The sequence below is a fragment of the Cheilinus undulatus genome, linkage group 4 (assembly GCF_018320785.1).
Source record: "Cheilinus undulatus linkage group 4, ASM1832078v1, whole genome shotgun sequence".
Lineage (NCBI taxonomy): Eukaryota > Metazoa > Chordata > Actinopteri > Labriformes > Labridae > Cheilinus > Cheilinus undulatus.
Genome location: NC_054868.1, coordinates 10,240,032 through 10,261,178, shown reverse-complemented (window position 1 = coordinate 10,261,178; position 21,147 = coordinate 10,240,032). Strand labels below are relative to the sequence as shown.

Sequence of the window (21,147 nt, the reverse complement as noted above, 5' to 3'; positions counted from 1 at the left end):
AAACTGGTTTCTGGAAGTTTCTCATGAGATTCTCACAAGTTTCAAACTTTCACATCAACACCACCCTGTTTGTTTTTTCCCTCTACACATAACTGCAAACCCATACTATGATGCTGTGTTATGTAAAATGAGAGGTGCTTGGCTTTAACCCTGGCATATTTAAGAAGTTCACCTTATATGATACAACAAAAAGGGGATTATCTTGGTTAATATATAATCCTGCCAACAAAAAGCTGCATCATCATGTTGATGATTCTCTCCTCTTTGTTTTTACTGCCTTACCAAAAACTTGCAGCTTCATTCTGCATGTGTTTTTTAAAATCTGGCCATGCTAACATTTCTAATTCATGTTAGAACTGAGTAGAGATTAAAATAAAAACAGGGGCTGCAGGCACTGAGCAGGGCCCTTGCACTCCACCTCATGTGGGGGTGTGTGACAACTGTGGGTGTGTAGCAGTAGTTGGGTGTTAGAAATCCATGTGGTGTACTGCAGCACAGCAAAGAGACCAGATTCTTCCAGGACTGCCATTAAATTAAAGTCAAGAGTATATTGCATTTTGTATATGTGGTAGTACTGACTGCAAACAGTAGGTGGCAGTATGACGAAACAGGATGCTAACATTTAAATGTGAGGGCAGGGCTGATATTTATCATGTCAAATTCATAGAAGATTTGATGTTATATGTGAGAGGTGATGTGGCACCACAGCAAATCCATGAAATAAACATATAAAGTAAATGTGTAGAGACAGACCTTGATCATATGTGTGAAATTTAAAGCCCTTCAAATGTTTCATATGAGAGTTAACTTCCTGTGAAATGTCAAGATATTGAAATGCTTTCCATCACCAGTGAGGCGTACTTTCAAGAATCATGTGGGTGTTGTGGACAGGTACTTAGGCCTTTATTTCAAAATTCAAGCTCAATAGGTTCAACACAGTACGAGGAATATACAAGTGACTCGATTGTGTCACTTCCTGTTCGGGGTAGGGGGTGCCATGATGAAATAGCTGCATGTAGGCATGTTCACATTGATACTGATGTCTAGTCAGAAACTGGCAAGGACACAGGGTAATGTATAAAAGAGTTACAACAAGTAGAAGTCATTTGGCAACATCAAAAACACCTTATTTTGAAATTGAGATGAAGCCGGTGGACTTCCTGTTGGGATTCAGGTATAGGTCCAAGAGGCTTTTTCATAGGTCTTATGATAATCCATAAGTGGACACAAAATCATACGTTTAGCTTGAATGGTGTGCGGGGGCTGAATGTTCATAGTTGTTTTGGAGGAAAAAAAATTCAAAGGACAAAATTATCAATTGGCAGAAAGAGTCACTGTGACAGTGTAGTGATATTGATGCATGAATGTATTCAGGATTTTAAAAAAAATGAAAAATAGTGCAGTTTAAACCTTGTACAGTACAACCCCTGAAAAAATCAAAGAGACCAGACCAAACAAGCCTGTATTAAATAAGTGTCACCGACTTTTTGGCCTAACTTTTGTTTCCGTGAACACACTTACCCACTGAACCAACTGAAAAAGGATCAGCAACCCACTTTGGGTTCACAACCCACCACTTAAAAACCACTGTTTTGAGGATGTATAAAAGAGACCTCTATCATCTAGACCTGACATATATGTGTAAGACATGCCATGTGTGTAGCTCTTACCCAGTCCCCTGACTGATTTCTGTGCAATGGACAAAAATGCCTAAATTTACACCGGGGAACAACATTTCTAGAATGGTTTAAGAATTTTTTTAGGTATGTTAAGGCATCCAAGTTGGCGATTTATTTGCAGGACTAAACTAACTAATAATAATTCCTTGCATTCCAACAGTGTTCTTGCTCTCAGGTCGGTCCCTAAATTCTTATTTTCCCAGTTTTTTGCCTGCAAAGGTAAAAATTTATCCTTGGCTTGCATGTGAAAAAAATGCTATTTAAAAACACAGCTAGAGCATAATGAAAGAAGCATAAAAACAGCTTTAAAACCAACAGAGTGACATTAAAGTTGGGCAAAAGACATGAGCATTACAAACTGTGGTATAAGATTATCAATAAAAAGAAGAAATAAACACTGAAGGCCTGTTCAGTTGAGTTTAAAAAAGTGCTGTTTGTGGTTTGAGATATTAGTACAGACTTTAAATCTATTTCAAGGTGTTGTCAGCTTTTGGTAACCACAACTGTTTCCATTCTGTGACGCCTATGTTTCCTCCAGACAAGAGAAATACGGTTAAGGAACTGCAAAAGGAGGAGCATGAGGGAAAAGACTTTTTTTTTTTTTGCTCAGACCATTGCTGCAAGAAACAGAAGTGTCATAACCACCTGTTACGGAAACGCCTGAGTTTCAAAAATTCGCACAGGAAATAAACTTATGCAGTGAAGGCGTCAGAAGCAGCAGTAGCAGATCTGTCGGCCTAGAGAAGAGTGATGTGAGAAGATGCATGGGCAGGTTGACATCTTCCTGCTCAGCTACATGGTGGCTGCTGGTAAGTGTGATCATTCCTTTAAGTCTGAAACTGAACCCCTCAATTTAATGAATTTAATGACAATAGGAAGCTTTTGTCTGAAGACAGTAGGAGATTATATGGCTCATCCAGTAAGAGGAACAAGGAAATCATGTAATGGAAAAAAAGGATTTTTTAATGCTTGAATGCTCAAAAAAAGGAAAAATCCATTTAAATATAAACCTGAAACCTGCATTGGAGAATCTGTGCTGTGAGCAAAAACATATCTAGAGAGCCGAAATGGTGCATGAATGCAAATTTTCATGGTGTACTTTAAAAAAATGAAGTTGCTTTGGGTAAGACTAACGCAACTTTAGCAGGTTTTACAGAAATAGCACCGCCAGGAGAAAGTGATACTGATTTTTTTTTCGCAAGAAAACAGAACATTTATTTTTAAGGAAGAAAACTTTTGCCTTTTCAACTTAGAGTTGCACAAATGATTTTCCCTCAGTTGTAGCAGGGCTGAGAAAGAATCATCAAGACTTATTAAGGCATTTTTTACTTTTACACTCTGAATGAGATTGAAGAAATTGTTTGTGTGTTTGACCTAAAACTTTATGGACTTCTCAAAATACGGGAAATTTAAAAAAAAGAGGAACAGTCTCCCAAAAAGTTTTCATTTTAAGACTCTAGCTGGGGCCATGTTTATTCTTTCTCTCGGCCAAACTATTAAAAATGGTAGGACACTTTTTATCAGACAAATATGATTAAGCTTACTTGTTTATTTAATTAAAGCACCAAGTGTAGAGCTTTGTTTCACTTATACTGATATTTTGAAACTAAAATGCAAAGGGGTGCTTAATATTAATGAGCCAGGCACAGAACTGAAGCATATTTGGGCTATTTTTTAAAAGCGATGAAGAGAGGCTTTGCCGATGATGTGAATCTCCCAGGGTAAAAAAGTCAACCATAACAGAGGCAGAACTGGTGGATCTGACAGACTTCGGTTAAAGCTGTGTCCATCAGACCTACACTGTAAAAATAATAAAAACCAAAAAGTTATAGCTTTTTTATTTATATCTATTTATTTATATCTTTATTTTTATTTATTTCCACTGAATATAATGAGTTGTGAAGTTCAACTTAATGTCATGAGTTATTTGTTTTCCAACTCAGTGTTTGTGTCTTTAGTGAAATGAAATTTTCAGTGTTTCAACACTCAGAAAGTAGTCATTCTCCTTCACCTTAATGCTACAGTCGAAAAAATATTTTTACTTGCATTAAACTATTCTCTGTTCCCTATGGCAAAGTGAAACCAGTATTTTTTGCAAGTTTATGAAAAATAAAAAACGGAATTATCACACTGACTAAATTATTCTAACCCTTTTCAACAACTCTTGAAATGTAGCTCAGGTTCCCCCCATTTCTCTTGATCATTGCTGAGATGTTTCTACTTGCTGACTGGAGTCCACCTGTGGACTCCTCTCTCTCCTCAGTGAAAAAAACACATGAAATCCAACTTGGAGTTTGTAAACCTCCATGTGAAAGCCACTCTGTCTAGCCACCCTGCCATAAGCCCAGATCAGCGGAGGGCTGCAGTGATGGCTGTCCTTACAGAACTTTGTCCCATCTCCACACAGGATTTCAGAAACAGTCACAGTGACCATCGGGTTCTTGGTCACACCCTTTTACGAAGGAACTTCTACCACGATTGCTCAATTTAGCAGCTCCAGCTCTTGGAAGAGTCCTGGTTGTGCAAAACTTCTTCCATTTGGGAATAATGGAGGGTATTGTGGTCTTGGGAACTTACAGTGCAGCAGAATTTCTTTGAAGCCTTCCCCAAATCTGTGCCCTGCAATAATCCTGTCTCTGAACTCTGCGGGCAGTTTCATTGACCTCATGGCTTGGTGTCTGCTCTGATATTCATTATCAGCTGTGAGGCCATCTAAAAAGAGGTGTATGCCTTTCTAAATCCTGTCCAGTCAATTTTATTTACCACAGGCGGACTTCAGTCAAGGTGTAGAAACATCTCAGCAAAGACTGGGAGAAATGTGCGGAACCTGAGCTAAATTTGAAATGTTTTCGCTAAGGGTCTGAATACTTGTGTCAATGTGATATTTCAGTTTTATATTTTTTAAATTATTTAAATTCTGTTTTCAATTTGGTAGGATACAGTACTGAGTGTAGATTGATGGGATTTTTTTCTTTAACCATAGCATCAGGCTGAAACAGAACAAAATTGGAAAAAAATGAAGGTGGTCTGAATGCTTTTATATCAGTGTTGATTTTGTCAAAACTATGACTAAAATTATTTATTGACTGCCTTTTTTCCATGATAAAGACTAGAGTGCTAGCCAAAAAACTGATCTTTGCTGACTGAAACTGACTAAACGTAAGTTTGATTTTTATCAAGATGACTAAAACTAGAATAAAATGTGATTTAGTTTTCGTTGGACATTAAAAATCCTTAAAATCTGTCAAAATACAAAGCATCTGTAGCTCTTCTGCATCTCAGCTGTAGAACACAGAGACCCCAGGTTTTGCAGGGCGCACTACCGTGGTTTGGTATCAAGAGAATTAATGCTTGGACTAAAAGTTAAGACTAAAATGAGAGAACTTTTTATGGACTAAAACTAGACCAGAAAGTTAATCCGCCTACACTAGATTAAAATTATAAAGGGTAGAAATGACTAAAATGTGACTAAAACTAAAAGGCATTAAATCTAAATGCTAAGACTGAGACTAAAATTAAAAAATAGCTGCCAAAATTGACACTGCTGTATATCTTACTCACTACAACATGCTGGGAAGTTGAGACATAAATGTTTTCAAGGGAAGTTATTTTGCATACTCATACTCTTTTTCTGATGCTATTTCATCCTCTATAGTACCTCTACTTCCATCCAAATTTGTCCACAGTTGAAGCACGGTGCTATCATTAAACCTTTAGGCTAATCATGAAAGTTGTAGAAAAAGTGAAATGAAATTTTATTATTATTGTGTTAATAAACCAACAAACTACAGAAGATTTTCTTTAACAAGTTTTCAGGGCTACAGTTTGATTAGTAATGTCTTCACCTTCAAACTTTAATCAGTCAATCTCTGCTTCTCTTTTTCCTCCTGTTATCAGCAGATGACAGAGGCGTGTTTCTGTGAATGCATCGGAAGTTACAGAGCATTTATTAATATTAGTGCTTATGACGGAAATAATAATGAGAAAACATGTATGTAGTGTCATTGCTGAACTTTCTGCTGTTTTTTTGAGCCATCAGAAGACACAGTCGCTTCTCTATCAGTATTTGAGATCACTTTGAAACCTTGCTCTGCTCACACTGTTGCTTGATGGGTGCTAATATATATATATATATATATATATATATATATATGTATATATATATATATATATATATATATAAAGAAAGAAAGAGGGTGCGTGAGAAAGAGGCTTCACTGAGAGATGCAGAAGTCTAAACCTGTAACATTGCTGATTCATTTAAAATGTTCAGGGCTTACATCAGCATCATCTTCAGCATACCGCTATAGGCAACCACATACTTCACCCACACCCAGAACTAGCCCTGTAGAGTTGTCTTGCTGTGTGTACGTTTACAATACAATACTATGTTAATCCCTCCAGCGAGTTCTGGGTCTTCCCCAGGGTCTCCTCCCACTTGGATGGCCCAGAAGACCTCCACAGGGAGGCAACCAACTGGCTCCTTTCCATGAGCAGGAGCAGTGACTCTCTATCCTTTTGGATATCTGAGTGCCTCACTCTCTCTCTAAGGCTGAGCACTGACACCCTCCTGAGGAATCTCATTTAGACAGATTGAACCAGGTTAGATCAAAGGTATGGCTCTGGAGCTCTCTGGAGCTCAATCAGAGTGACCATTGGGTACTTGGTATTAAGGCCATTCTACCCCAATTACTCAGTCCTGGTTGTGCAAAAGTTCTTCCATTTGAGAATCATGGAGGCCACTGGACTCTTGGGAACCTTCAGTGCAGCAGAATTTTTGGTAGCCTTCCACAGATCTGTGCCTGTCAGCAATCCTGTCTCTGAGCTCTGTGGGCAGTTCCTTTGACTTCATGGATTGGTTTTTGCTCTGATATGTATTGTCAGCTGTGAGGCTTTCTATAGAGAGGTGTGTGCATTTCAAAATTATGTCCAGTCAGTTTAATTTACCACAGGTGGACTCCAGTCAAGGTGCAGAAAAACCTCAGCAAAGACTGGGAGAAATGTGAGGAATTTGAGCTACATTTCAAGTGTAGCTCAAAATTTCCAAAATTCTTTTTTCACTTTGTCATGATGATTAAAAAAAAAAAGTTTTTTTTCAACTGTAGAATCAGGCTGCAAGATAATAAAATTGTAAAAAGTGAAGGGGGTCTGAATACTTTCTGAAAATATGATGTTCCACAATCATTTTTGGTGTTACAGTTCCAAATGTGACCCTGTTTCCCAGTGACTTTCAACCTAATGAGATGTTGAAAACAAAAGGCACTTGGCCTCTGTTGTTTCAATAAATACACATCTGATGAGCATAAATTGGCATTTTTATGAGGAACTAACCAAAGCAAGGAAATCTACATTTTGTTTTTGTTTTGTTTTATTTTGTTTAAGGAGTTATCAGGGTTAGGTTAGGTAGAATCCGTAGCATGAGGTGGCAGTGCTGTTTAGGTTTTGCTGCTGTGGTCAAGGAGGTAACATCTGTGTGTTGGCATAGGCACAAAGGGTTTGGGTTGGGCTGTCAATATATATATTTTTTATAACTGTGATCAATCTCAGAATTTCTGTAGTTAATTGCAATTAAGCGTATTTTGAAATGTTAGTATCTTTCATTTAAAATATGTTTTACTGTCCTCAACTGAGGGTAACTGACTTCCTGTTTGGATACAGATCTGCCTTTGTACAGAAATTAAGAAACTTTTGGTAGATCAAAGATACTGGCATGAACTTAACCAGAGAAAAAGGAACATTTTATAGAATTAAAAGGAAATAAGGGAATTAAGCTTAATTTCTATAAACTTTACATCAGGATTAAATTCTATTGTGTAGAGGGAAACTCATACTATTCCACTTATTAATGTAAGCATATTTTCTGTTTTTCAGATTCTGATTAGTCAGATATAAAGTTACATTCTGTTTTATTTTATTTACTAGAAAACTTTTTTAAAAAAATGTACGTTTGTTGTGTAGATGGGAGATTTAGCATTTAAAAGGATACTTCAACATTTTGGCAAATTCGTCCATTGCCATAATCGCTATAGTCTTAGTAATAGGTTCGTTACCTTCAGTTGTCGGTGCAAGCTGTTTTTAGATCGGCCGCTGCCGAGTTCGGACCTGCTGTGCCAACTCAATGTAAGCAGACGTTATTCCGGCTTTCCCTCATCAAACTCATCAAATACACAATCCAACAACTCCAAAACGCTCTAGTGGACAAGTTGTGACCTGCACATTCACCACGCTATGAAATAATAACGTATAATAATGTAACATTACGACGCATGAAGCAAATAGTCGGAACTATTTCTTGAGTAAACCACTGGGTGGAGTGACACAGTGCAGCAGCCATGCCTGGAGTGTAGTTCCGGCTTTGCGTTTAGCTTAAAAACATCTCCGTCTCATAATGTTTCATGAATATTTCATAGCCTATAGCCTATTCATACGCCTTTCTCTTCTCCCGACTGGAAGTGTGGGAGCGGTCTAATGCCAAATGCGGAAGCAGTTCATGCATAGAACACATTGTGGAGCAACGCGTTCCCTCGACGCAGAACTTTGAATGGTCAACGACAGTGTCGCGTCCACGGCGTACAGAGAAGTATTAATCAGGCTAAAGTCTGCTCACAGCAGACCCAAACCTCCGCCCTACTCCCATTGGAAATGACTGGAGGCGTGTTGGTAGCCTACTACATGTGCTCGGCAGTGTGTCTGTAAGCCCCTTTAGTGAATAGATTAGCGTGCAATAATTTTCTTATCGCGCGATAAGAGTCTCGCATTAACGTAGCACGTTAACGCCGTTAATGGCCCAGCAATCGTTTTTAATCACCACATACAGCGACAAGTAATGACAAGAGTCTGGCTGCAGAACACAGATCTCAGACACCCCCTCTTGCAGACCATTATACTGTGAGACGACCCCTTTTGTCAGGATGGAAATGATGTACTTTTCGGGTATCATTCAACTTATTTCATGTTTTACCAAACGGTGGCTTACTAGTTGCTTCTGTATTTAACATTTATGTAAGGCAATGTAGCTATGCTAACTTTAGCTTAATTTCCTAGCTTTGTTAGCTATGAAGGTAACATTGCTATGTGGCTAACATAGCTAATGTAGATACTGTAACTTTAGCAACCATAGCTTAAGCTCAGAGTTATCTATACTTTACATGCAGATATTTATGGCATAAGCTAATGTAGCTGTCTGAGCTTAAGCCACATTACTGTTACTTACATGGCTTTCTTTAGCTTCAGCCTCAGCAACGTTACTCGTCTTACAGTGTTGTAAGCATCCTCCTGACAGAGGCTGTGCCTCATAATTAGGAGTGTGCAAGAGTCTGCAGTCTGCAGCCAGACTGTCTGGCCAAGAGTGACAGATTTAACTGTTTTTGTTCTGGTACTGTGGTGTGGAATGACACGACGACTCAGCACAACACAGATTTATTTACTGACAGCCAATGTCTTCCCTCTCAACTCAAAATCTTATGCTGTAAAATGCCACCTTAGAACTAACAAGCTAAATGTTAGCTGTTAGCAACTTGCTACATCCACAGAGGTAGCCATTTCAGTCCAGCTCCCTCCTTTGTCAGTTTAAATGTGGTATGTTTTACTATACACATCGTATCAACGCTCATGTTGTTGCCACAAATCAACAAGTTGCTCCTCCATTTCTGATGTCTATCTGACTTTAAACTTCATGTTTACTATCACCATGGCTGTATTTGTTGTGCTTCCTCCTTCAGTCCACTTGTTTCCTTATTGGCTATTGCTCTGTTCCATGTAACAATCCTACTCATGTCAGAATGGCTATCCATGGTGTTTCCCCCCACACAACAGGATTTCTGATTGTGATATACTGAACATATGTAATAATGTCAGTCATCTTGCTGGACACCACGCACTATAAGTACAAAACAGTTAAGACATTTTCATCATGTGTGGGGCTTCTCATGTTTAAAAAATTTGATCAAGATTATGATAATCTTTCAATGTGTTAGAGGCTGTAACTTTCAGCTCATCTTTAAACTTGCTCACTTACTTGTTAATTAGATAGTGAAAGCATTTTTTGTTTCAAAGCATGGGTTACCACTCCATGAGACAAGGGAAAATACACGATGTACTCATAAAAAATGTGATAAACACAACCAAATCTCAATGAAACATATTTTCTCCCTCTTTTAAATGCAGCTCTTCCCACCTTCCTGGCTTTTAACATCAATTTGAAAGACCCTGAAGTCTATGCTGGTGAACAAAAGGATTTCTTTGGGTACAAAGTGCTTCAGTTCAAGTCTGGCACAGACAAAGGGTAAGTTTACTGGTTCTGTCAATGCTGTGTGTTTTGCTCTCATCTCTTTAGGTTACATCCATTTCTAACATATCAGACAAGGTTTTGACTTGAAAGTAGAGATGGAAGATAAAGGTAATTTCCTTTATCAGAGGCTATAGAGCAGAGTGCTGAACACTGTGTTTTTATACTTAAAATGTATCACATCCTGTGACTAACCTGCCTGTGTCATCACTTAAAGATCACTAACGCCTTGCATGCAACAGGAAGAGTTTTCTTTTGTTCCCCTGGTAACTGCAATATATTTTGATGACAGGTTCATTGTTAGTGCACCTCTGAAGCGCAATGGAACTGGAGGAATATGCAAACCTGATCTGTCGCGGTGCTTCAGCCCTCCAGGTAAATGAATGGCAGAAAATGAGTTTGTGTATCTAAACTGGAAAAGTATTCATGTCTAAGGAGTGTACAAGCTGAAACTTCAGGATATGTTGATACTCTCCGAAGCCACATTTGTTAAAACAATTTTTTTTTTCATAATTGATAATTTTTCAAAAGTAAAAAGGCTTTAATAAAATTTTCATACTATAAGAAAAATTGGTTGCGCCATTTGAGAATCATGGAGGCCACTGTGCTCTTGGGAACCTTCAGTGCAACAGACATTTTTTGCAGCCTTCTACAGATCTGTACCTTGCAATAATCTGTCTCAGAGCTCTGCAGGCATTTCCTTTGATTTCATTAACTAGTTTTTGCTCTGATATGCAATGTCAGCTGTGAGGCCTTCTGTAGAGAGGTTTGTGCCTGTCCATAGTAGTGAAATTTGTTACATAGTGGCAAAAATGGGCACAAAGAGGCAAAAATGGGATACAAGCAGCAAAAATGGGTTGAGAGAGGCAGAAAAAGGTGAAAAATGGGTGTAAAATGGTGAAAAGTGGCAAAATTGGAGGCTAATGTAGTGAAAAGGTTAAAAACGGCAAAAATACTGTTGTTAAAAGAAGCAAAAATGAGTCAAATTTGGAAAAATGTGGGAAAGAATAGCTGTTTTTAAAGTAATCGTTGGCCAGGATGTTAGCACCAACTGCTACTGATCCAGCACCCACTGATATCATCAATAAATCATGAATTGGGGGGGAGATGAAAACAGGACATGGCCTCGTCATTGGTACTTAGTGTAAGACTATTTCTGTTGCTTCAGTACTGATCAAGCATTTTTATTTGATCTTTACAATAAGTGTCATGTAAAAGTTTAAATTCTGTTGTCATAAGAACCCTACTAACAAAATGATGCTGTTGTAGAATTCCCTCTGACAAATGGAACGGTACCGGTCAAGCATTTCGGGCTGTCGATAGCTGAGGATCCAACAAGCTCCAGTTTCACAGTAAGAAAAACACAAATGACTGACTTCAGACTGCATGAACTCTATCTGTAAGACTTCTTTGTGAACGTATGCTATTCTTTATTCTAGGTTTGCAGTCCAAGTATCGCTCATGAATGTGATGAGAACACCTACCTGAACAGTGTATGTTACCAGATGACGGATCAACTTCAGGCAGTCTCCTCCTTCAAACCTCTTTTTCAAAGTAAAAGATTCAAAAACTTGATGTTTCCATAACTCTGTGTTCACAGCATGTTTTTCTTATTACATTTATGTACCTGCTTTAATTGTATTTTTTTGTCAGAGTGCACCGAGAAGGTAGTGGACCTCGTCTTTCTTTTTGATGGATCTGCAAGCATGAATGAAAAAGAGTTCAACAAAAATAAAGACTTCATAGTGGATATAATGAAATCCCTTACAAGCACATCAATCAAGGTAAGTGAACTTGTTAAACACTGAAGCATTTCTAGAATTTATTTTCAAAGTGAAATTTACATGCTGCTTAATGAAATCTGCTTCATTTGATCTGTTGTCCTCTGTTTTCCTAGTTTGCAGCTGTTCAGTTCTCCACGACGTACAGGAAAGTCTTTGACTTCAATGACTATGCAGCTGGCACTGCTCTGGACAAGCTTAGAAAAGAAGAACACCTGAAGTCTCTCACCAACACACACAGAGCCCTCAAATATGTGTTGTAAGTTCAGATTTATCCTACAAACAGCTCTCAGGCTGATGAACAATCAAAAAAATCTTAAAAACTGACAGGAGGAGTTGCTTGTACTTTGACGAGAGGCTCTGCATCAAAATCAAATCAAGTGTGTGATTGCTGCACTGAACATACAGGACAACAGGATATAGTGTCTTTAATTTTGCTTGGACACCTGCAAAAAGGCCTAGCATGTTACTATAAAAAATCCTTGAAGGCAATCCAATGGCAAGTTTAGAAACACAAAGATGTTGCTGATGCAGGAAAACGAATGTCTGCAGTGGTGTCAGTTGCACTATAGAAAGCTTTTGAAACTGTGAGATTCTTGTTCCTTGGGCAGACATAAGTCCTCTCCATCAACGGCTGCCATAACACTCCACCAAGATGGCCATGGCCAAGTTCCAAAGCCAAGGGTGTCCAAACTTCTTCCACAGAGGGCCGCACACCAAACATTATATGGAGTGTAGGGCCTCACCTTTATGATACTGGAGTCAGAAAATCCAGTCTAAGTAAGGTGTAGATGTGCTTAGTGATTGGATACGCTTAAATCGCTAATTTAACAACACAAATAGACATTCATTCCAAGGATTTTAAAAGGCCTATCAGATTTTATTCAAGCCCTGCTTAGCCCTGGCTATCACTGGATCTGTCCTGGTCAAAAACAAAAGTTTCTTATCATATTGGCGTTTCATCCACATGGAAACAGTGGTTTTGGAGGCTGTAAACACAACTTTTTGAGACCGCATCCCAGAGTGAACAAATCTGTAAACACTTACCTTTTCATCCCTGTGTGGACAGCCGACCACATCTTTCTTGAAACGGTTACATCATACATAGCATAGCCCACTTTAGCCACAAGCACATGTCAAACAAGACAACAATTGCAGATTACAGGGGTGTGTTCGTGCTGCAGAAGCTACTGAGCTTATTATGCCTTTTACAGCAAAATCTGATGCTCCTTTACCACCACTGAGAACAGCATACACCAGATGTTCTTAAATCCACTGCAAAGAACAACCAAAAGGGCAACCAAGAGAAAGTTTGTGGCAGTTTTCTGTGACCTTATTCTCTCTTTTGGTGCATTTCTGTGGCAGCGTTACAACGCATATACACTGCAGTGTTTTCAGTTGTTTTCAGTTGTTCCGTGCTTATATGGACCTTTCCTGAAACAATCCTGTGTTTACGGAAGATTTTTTCAAAATGAAACAGAAATATATCGTTTTCATCTGTGTGTGTGGACAAGGCCTAAAATAAGCAATAACCTGAATAATTTCATACCATCTTCATAAACTATATATTTTTTTCTTTGTTTTCTTATTGACAGACAAGTATAGTTTTGTGTTACCATCCCAGGTGAACCCCCAAGGTAACATAGTTTGGTCACCTCTGTCCAAAGCTGTCTGGACAATTTTCTGTTCTCTCTCAGCACACTAAGAAAGCAGGGCACTTATGGGTTTTTGGTTGGGCAATGGCAGCATTATAACTGACTCCAGATGCATGTCGGAAACATTGTTAGGAATAAACTTTTATTACTATATAATAAATTCTTGCTTTGCAGCAAACAAAGCAAATAGTTCGCAATCACGGCCACCTTGAAAAAAAGCCTGACTGAAATGGTTACTCAAATGTTTCTGTCCCAAGTTAACCTGACGCACAAGATAGACTGTTTTATATATCCACTGCATACATTCAACAATCATCTTGGAAAGCTTCAACAGAAAGCATCGAGGATGGGCAGGATGTTTCAGAAAATTCTCAGAATGTGATTGGACGAACGTTCTGTCAAAATGAAGTTGTACGCATGCCCTTCTCTTGAGCTGACAGACTGTCGTAGACTGTTAATGGCAGGGCATCTCAATGAAAACTAATACCAAGGCCAGTCAGGAGACTTGCTTAAACATATTCTCTGCTGGGACTAGCTCTCAGTACGGCTCTACGCTCTTTAAAAAAAAAAAGTGGTCCTGTTCTGGTTAAACTGCCGCTTTCCTACATCTACATCTGAGCTAACACTAACAGCTACCATGACAGCAGCCATTTAAAATGACTTCTTCCGCTTTTGTTTCAGGGAGGATTTTTTTGAAAACCCAGCCTCAGGTGCCTCTACTGATGCAACTCAAGTTGTGGTACTGATCACAGATGGCGATCCCAGCGACGCTGACAGTTATAATATCATCAAAAGATACGATGACAAAAACATCATTAGATTTGTCATTGGGGTAAGCTGAAAATATTCTAAATGTCTCATCATTCATAATTAGTCAAATATAAAAATGTTGTGGTTAAATTGACTTTTTCCCCTTAAACAACAACCTCGTATCAAGACATTACATACTAGTGACAAACAAACACATCATACAGTGCCTATAAAAAAATATTCACCCCCTTGGATGTTTTACCCTTTTATTTCATCCATAGATCATTCATGGCCAATATGATTTTGCTTTTTTGACAAGAAATACAAAGAAAAAACTCTTTAATGTCAAAAGCAAAAATAATTTCTACAAAGTAAACAAAAATATGTAATATAAGATAAGTGACAGCATAAATATTCAGCAAATTTAGATGAACTTACCTAATTCAACAAAGATCCAGACAACTGGTGCTAGTTGTCTCACAATTAGTGGAGTGGGAATCACCTGAGTGCAGTGAATGGGTCTCAAATTACTGTAGTATAAAGACCAATCACTGGTTAATCAGCATTCCTGGCTACCATTACACCATGAAGACAAAAGGACACTCCAAGCAAATCAGGGAAAAGGTTATTGTTGTTGCATTTTTTCCTCTATTGCTGCTGGTGAACAAAAGAAATATTGGGCAGTCTGCTGGCTGACAAAAAAGGTTTATTCTTGCAAGGTCAATCAACATGTACAGCGGTCAGTAAGCATCAAAAGACAGACAGAGAGAGAAAGAGAGAAAGGGAAAGGGGGAGGGGGAGTGGGAGGGAGAGAGTGAGGGGGACAAGGTCCAAGGCAGAAGATAGTCCAAGACAGAAAAAGCCCCTAAGAGAAGGGACAAGAACATTTTATGCTTGAGCGACACCCCTCCCCAAGATGTGTTTGAGCTACGCCTCTGTCAAGGCCCAATCCACGTCTGCACAGAGTAGGGGGTTTAGGAGGTCTGGAGATCACACAAAGGGACATTTTGATTCAGGCAGGAAGAAGGTTTCACACCTTGTCAGGAAGCTGGCAGTCACCTTTTGTTGCTTTGTATTTGCACATGTGAGAGGATATGAGTCAGAGAAAGAGAACGGTGGAGAGTATTGGGGAAAGACGTTCTCACAGCGGGGGGTTTTGGGGTGTTGAGGCAAAGGAAGCTAAACTGCCATTACATTATTGAAAAATTTAAGTCAGGGGATGAATACAAAAACATTTCCAAGGAACTGAACATCCCCCCAGATTTCAGGTTAAATTGAAGGAATATGGTGCATGTAAACCTGCCTAGATCAGGCTTTCCTCACAAATTGAGTGACCCTTAATATTGATAGTGCCATTCCAGATGTGTAAGCTGCCCACTCCACAGGCACTAATTCAACCCCATACCATCAGAGGTGCAGGCTGTTGGACTGTGTGCTGACAACAAGACGGATAGTCCCTCTCCTCTATAGGCTGCAGGACTTGTCATCAATGGTTTCCAAAAAGAACTTCATATTTTGATTCATCTGACCACAGAACAGTTTGCCATTTTGCCCCAGATCATTTTGATTGAGCTTTGGTCCGGAAAGAAGGCAGCATATCTGAACCATGCGCCCACATGCCTTTCTCTTTGCACAATACAGATTTAACTTGCATGTGGATGGCATGACAAACTGGATGTGTTCCTGAGCCCATGCAGTGATTTTCAATACAGAATCGTGCCTGTTTTTGAATGCAGTGCCACCTGAGGGCCCAAAAATCGCAAGCATCCAATATTGATCTTAAGCCTTGTCCTTTCTGCACAGAGATTTCTCCAGATTCTCTTTATTTTTTGACAGTGTTAATGATATGGGCTGTAGATGGTGGGATATTCAAAGTCTCTGCAATTTTATGTTGGAAACATTTATCTAAAGTTATTCCACAGTTTTTAGATACAGTTTTTCACTGACTGGCGAGCCTCTACCCATCTTAACCCCTGAGAGACTCTGCCTCCCTAAAATGCTCCTTCAATACCGAGTCATGTTACTGACCTGCTGCCAATTAACCCCATTCCAGCGGTTTTTCACAAGTTCCACTAACTTTTCCAGCCATTTGTTGCCCCCTCCCTACTTTTTTGAGATGTTGCTGCCATCAAATTCAAAATGAGCCAATATTGTTCATGAAATGGTAAAATGTCTCAACATCTGATATGTTGATTATGTTACCGAATAATGCCATCACTGTGACTTCTGTAAAAAGAAGTGCTTTCTTGAATATGAATGCAAATGTGTGAAATTCATGCTGACTGCTACATCAAAAAGACATATACAAAAATATTTATTGTGTTCTTACGACCAAATCTCAAGCTGTCGTGAAACTCCGTCCATATGAATGAATAAATTCTTTGAGCCGCACACCAGGCTGCAGATGATTAACTGTTATACTAAAGTAAGGCTGTGCTGTGAAGACATGTCATCATAGGAAGTGAAAACATCATCTCAAACAGATTTTTTTTTCAGGTCAAAGAGGCCGAACTGGATAAATTCAGGGCCATCGCTTCAGAACCAAAAGACAAAAATGCCTTCAAAATCGAGAACTATGACGGACTTACAGGAATACTAGAAAACTTCCAAAAAAAAGTTTTTAAGTTAGAAGGTGATACTCTGTCTTTCCTTTTTCCAACTCTTTAAAATAATGTTAGACATTTAATCTTGCTAATATTCCTCTGCTGTGTAGTAACAAAAAAACTCTGACATATTCATTTTTAGGCTCCAAAGTGGCTCGGGCTGGAGACCTGATTAATGAAATGTCACAGGCTGGATTCAGTGCCGTCTTCCACCAGGTGAGTCACGCCAAATCTCTAGTATCACTGTGACTGAAAACCTTTCATACAGGGTCTATAAAAAGTATTCAACCCCTTCTATCATGGCCAATATTATTTGGCTGTTTTGACAAAAAAACTAACTAACAAAAAAACTATTTAATGTCAAAGGGAAAACAGAATTTGACAAAGTAATTTCAATTGGATAAAAAATATTTAATTTGAAATATTGCATAACATTCACCTTTTTTAAAGTGACTGACCTAATTCAACAGAAGTCCACCTAACTGATGCTAGCAGTCTCAAAATTAGTGAAATGGAGATTACCTGAGTGCAGTGAATGCGTCTCAAGTGACTGTAGTATAGACACCTGTGTCTAGACGGTCCAGTTACGAGTAAACCAGAATTTCTGGCTACCGTTAGACCAGTGGTTCTCAACCTTGTCTCCAGATGCCCTAAAAACATAAGAATATTCTTTAAATACTTTTTAATACTGTTGCCTCTACACCAATTTTGTCAAATTTTTTTTTTACCCCTTTTCATTATTTTTCCCATCAATTTTAACACATTTTTGCCATTTAACACCTATTTTTAATGGTTTTAGACTCTTTTCACCACTTTTTTCTGCCTATTTTTGCCACTTCTAAACCAATTCTTGCCACTTAAGCCTAATGCTGCCTCTGTTGACCCATTACTGCCACTATTAACCGCTTTTTTACACCCAATTTTTCCCATTTTAACAACATTTCACCATTTGAAATTCGCAATTTTTTTTAAAGTTTAACCAATTTCTGCCAAAATCTGTCTACTCGGTTAACCACTTTATGCCAGTTTATATCAATGTTTCATCCCATTTAACCAAATTTCCACACATTTTTTGCCAATTTAAAGCCATTTAAGACACATTTTAACTCCCTTTTACCACTATTTATGTCCATTTTTGCCACTTCAACCAATTTCTGCCACTCTTAGAGTTAAACTTCACCACCTTTTCCAACATTTTTTTGCCATGATTAACCCATTTTAGCAATTTTTAAACCATTTCCTTTTTTTTTTTTTTGGACAAAATTTACATTTTTAAGGCTTTTTACTACACACATGAATAAAAAAAGATAATTGTTTCTTTGATAAGAGTGTTTATTATTCAGGTTAATATAAACTTAACTTTACAATGGACCATGGCTTTGGTGAACTCCATGGGCCCCCGGTTTGGCTGGGCACCAGAAAGCTTTCGTCTATATCCCTCTAATGGGCGGCCTTGTCTGCACATGATTATTCTTAATTGTGTTATTGTTATTTTTGATACCTGAAGGGGTTGAAAAATAAAACATGTAAAACATTTTCTCTACAGTCTAAAAAAGAGAACGGAATCAAAATACAGTATTTTGTTTAATGAAAAGAGCAACTTAATAATAAAGGGCACTGAAACATACATTCCTTACTGTGTGCTGAATTTGAAAAGACATGCATGTTTCTGTGTACAGGACAGGCTGATTCTTGGATCAGTGGGAACAAAGGGCTGGAGAGGTTCAATTCAGGAGCTTCATGGACAAACTACAACCCATATAGAAGACTCACAGATGAAGATGGACTCCTATATGGGTACTTAACTTCAAGTTTATTCCTTATTTTCAGAATACTTAGGCCCCGTCCACACAGAGACGAATTCAGGAGTAAACGCAAACGTTTTTGTCGTATTGGTGTTTCATCCACACAGAAACACGTTTTGGGAGGCTGTAAACATTACCCTAGCCGTACTTTTTGAAACCGGGTCCCAGAGTGAACAAATCTGTTAACACTTACCTTTTCGTCCCTGTGTGGACAGCCGACCACATCTTTCTTGAAACGGTTACATCATACATAGCATAGCCCACTTTAGCCACAAGCACGTGTCAAACAAGACAACAATTGCAGATTACAGGGGTGTGTTCGTGCTGCAGAAGCTACTGAGCTTATTGTGCCTTTTACAGCAAAATCTGAAGCTCCTTTACCACCACTGAGAACAGCATACACCAGATATTCTTAAATCCAGTGTTAATTTTGTCAACTAAAACTATGACTAGAAATATTTGTCAACAGCCTTTTTTCCATGACAAAAACTAGACAAAGACTAACAAATATAGATTTGTGATGACTAAAACTGACAGAAAACTAAGTATAGTTTTCATCAAGATGACTAAAACTAGACTAAAATGTAATTTACTTTTCGTCGGACATTCAAAATTCTTGATATTTCTCCACTGTGGGTAAATCTGTCAAAAAACAATGTAGCTGTATCAATTCTGACTCTCAGCTGTAGAAAACAGGGATGACATGGCAATATCGTGTAAATCAATGGTAGGCAACTGGTGGCCCGCGGGCCAAAATTTGCCCGCCGCCAATAATACCTGGCCCACCAGATGACATTGATTAAAAAATGATTAAATATACAGTGCTTAACAAATTTATTAGACCACCACCCAAAGCAAGGTTTATGCCACAGCTGCCCTAAATTAACAGCATTGGTAATTACCAAAATCATTTTTTATGTTCCTCCAATTGTTAATACACCAATATGTAGAGGTTCTTTAACCCAAATAATATTTTAAATAATAAAATATTATTATAATTATTGTTATCCATGAATTTTCAAATTGACTGATTTACAAAAATGCCCTGAAAAAATAGTAAAGCACATTAATATTTCTTGATTCAAATGTCAAATTATAGTTATTTACTTACATTCCTGGACAGAAAAATGAGTTTTAGTGGTTGAATGTTATGTTTGATTCATTTCTGACTTCTCAGAGAAGCTCAGATTTGGGTATAAAAAAGTGGATTCAGTTTGAAATCCCTTATTCCTGTTCAAAATGGTAAAATGCGAGAGCTCACTGAAAATGAAAGAGTCCACATTAAAGCACTTCATGATGCTGGATGGTCTCTGAGACAAATATGACAGGTGGTCTATTAAATTTGTTAAGCTCTGTATATATATATATGCTTTCACTAAAATGACAATTCCACACAGATTTCAAAACATTTATTCAAAAGTCGTGACAAAATATGATAAAATAAAATAAAGCAGCATCTTCTTGACTTCAGGCGCACACTGGCTCGAGGTAGGAACTTAACTGGCACATGTGCGCTCTGAGAAAAAGGAGAAAAAAAGAAAAAAACACTCCCTGTGTGCCACTGTAACAGACAAAGTGCAAAATCTGTTTCATTGAATTAAAACAAATAACAAGCTTGGCTCAAAGATCAAATAAATAAATAATAACAGCCTGTAGCAAATTGATCGATTTTAAATAAATACATTTATTAAATTACGTTTTTGTACAAGACATAATAGTATAGATGAGAAAAAAGTATTTTTTTAGTAGGAAAGACAGGTTGCTAAGACCTGATGAAGATGTAATTTTGGGCCGCCATTGAGTTGGTCAGAAAAAAATCTGGACAAGGTCTGAGTCAAGGCGCAAAGAAACCTTCCATCACTGCAACAAGTTTGATTTGAATGAGAAATTGAAGTACTTTATCTTGTGTCTCACACCGTACAGGATACTCTGTCTCAGTTGGAGAGAAGAATAAAGTCTCTCTTTTCTTCACCGGTGCACCAAGATTTCTGCACAAAGGACAGGTGGTACTTTTCAAACACAATGGGGGAAAGTGGACAGCAGCACAAAGAATAAATGGAGAAAAGGTTTGTAAATATTCTGAAGAAGTTGGTTCTGTCTGCACCAGTTTTATCCCTAATAGATGTGATTCCTTTAATGTCGGTTTTAGGGGTGATATGCTTAATCTGTTTTTAATTTTTATTTTTTTAAAAAAGCATTTTTGATTGATTACAATATACGAACAAGTAGATCTGCTGCCTGGTTAAATGTCTGTGGGAGTAAGAAATCTTAGAAGCAAAGGAAAACGTGCCAGATGACCGTGAATTTGGCCTCCAAAATCAAATTGTTTCCTCCTTGAGTCATCTGTCATCTATTTGAGCAAAATGTGAAGAACATCTTGAGACACTGAACTCACAAAAATGGCTCAGATGGACTGAGGGGTTAACAACCTGAAAACATGAAACAATGTCTGTGGCCTCCATCAGTGGTGTGAATGCATATGCAAACACACAAGTTCACAACAAGATTATCAAATTTCACTTTAACAATGAAGACATGAGCCGGGTTACATGGAGCATAAGCAGAAATAATTGATATTAATTAGCCT

General features: G+C 38.1%; 1 protein-coding gene across 1 annotated transcript in view; it reads left to right on the top strand.

Moving 5' to 3' along the window:
* Window positions 1–2,363: 2,363 nt before the first annotated feature.
* zmp:0000001082 (integrin alpha-D) overlaps window positions 2,364–21,147 on the top strand; it is a 37,901-nt gene continuing 19,117 nt past the window's right edge. The window contains exons 1-12 of the mRNA XM_041784913.1: window positions 2,364–2,488; window positions 9,846–9,963; window positions 10,259–10,341; window positions 11,236–11,318; window positions 11,406–11,520; window positions 11,620–11,750; window positions 11,864–12,006; window positions 14,084–14,234; window positions 16,649–16,784; window positions 16,898–16,971; window positions 18,435–18,552; window positions 20,484–20,626. Of these exons, the coding sequence (XP_041640847.1) occupies window positions 2,440–2,488; window positions 9,846–9,963; window positions 10,259–10,341; window positions 11,236–11,318; window positions 11,406–11,520; window positions 11,620–11,750; window positions 11,864–12,006; window positions 14,084–14,234; window positions 16,649–16,784; window positions 16,898–16,971; window positions 18,435–18,552; window positions 20,484–20,626 (1,344 nt within the window). The 5' untranslated portion in view covers window positions 2,364–2,439. The remainder of the gene's footprint in view (window positions 2,489–9,845; window positions 9,964–10,258; window positions 10,342–11,235; window positions 11,319–11,405; window positions 11,521–11,619; window positions 11,751–11,863; window positions 12,007–14,083; window positions 14,235–16,648; window positions 16,785–16,897; window positions 16,972–18,434; window positions 18,553–20,483; window positions 20,627–21,147) is intronic.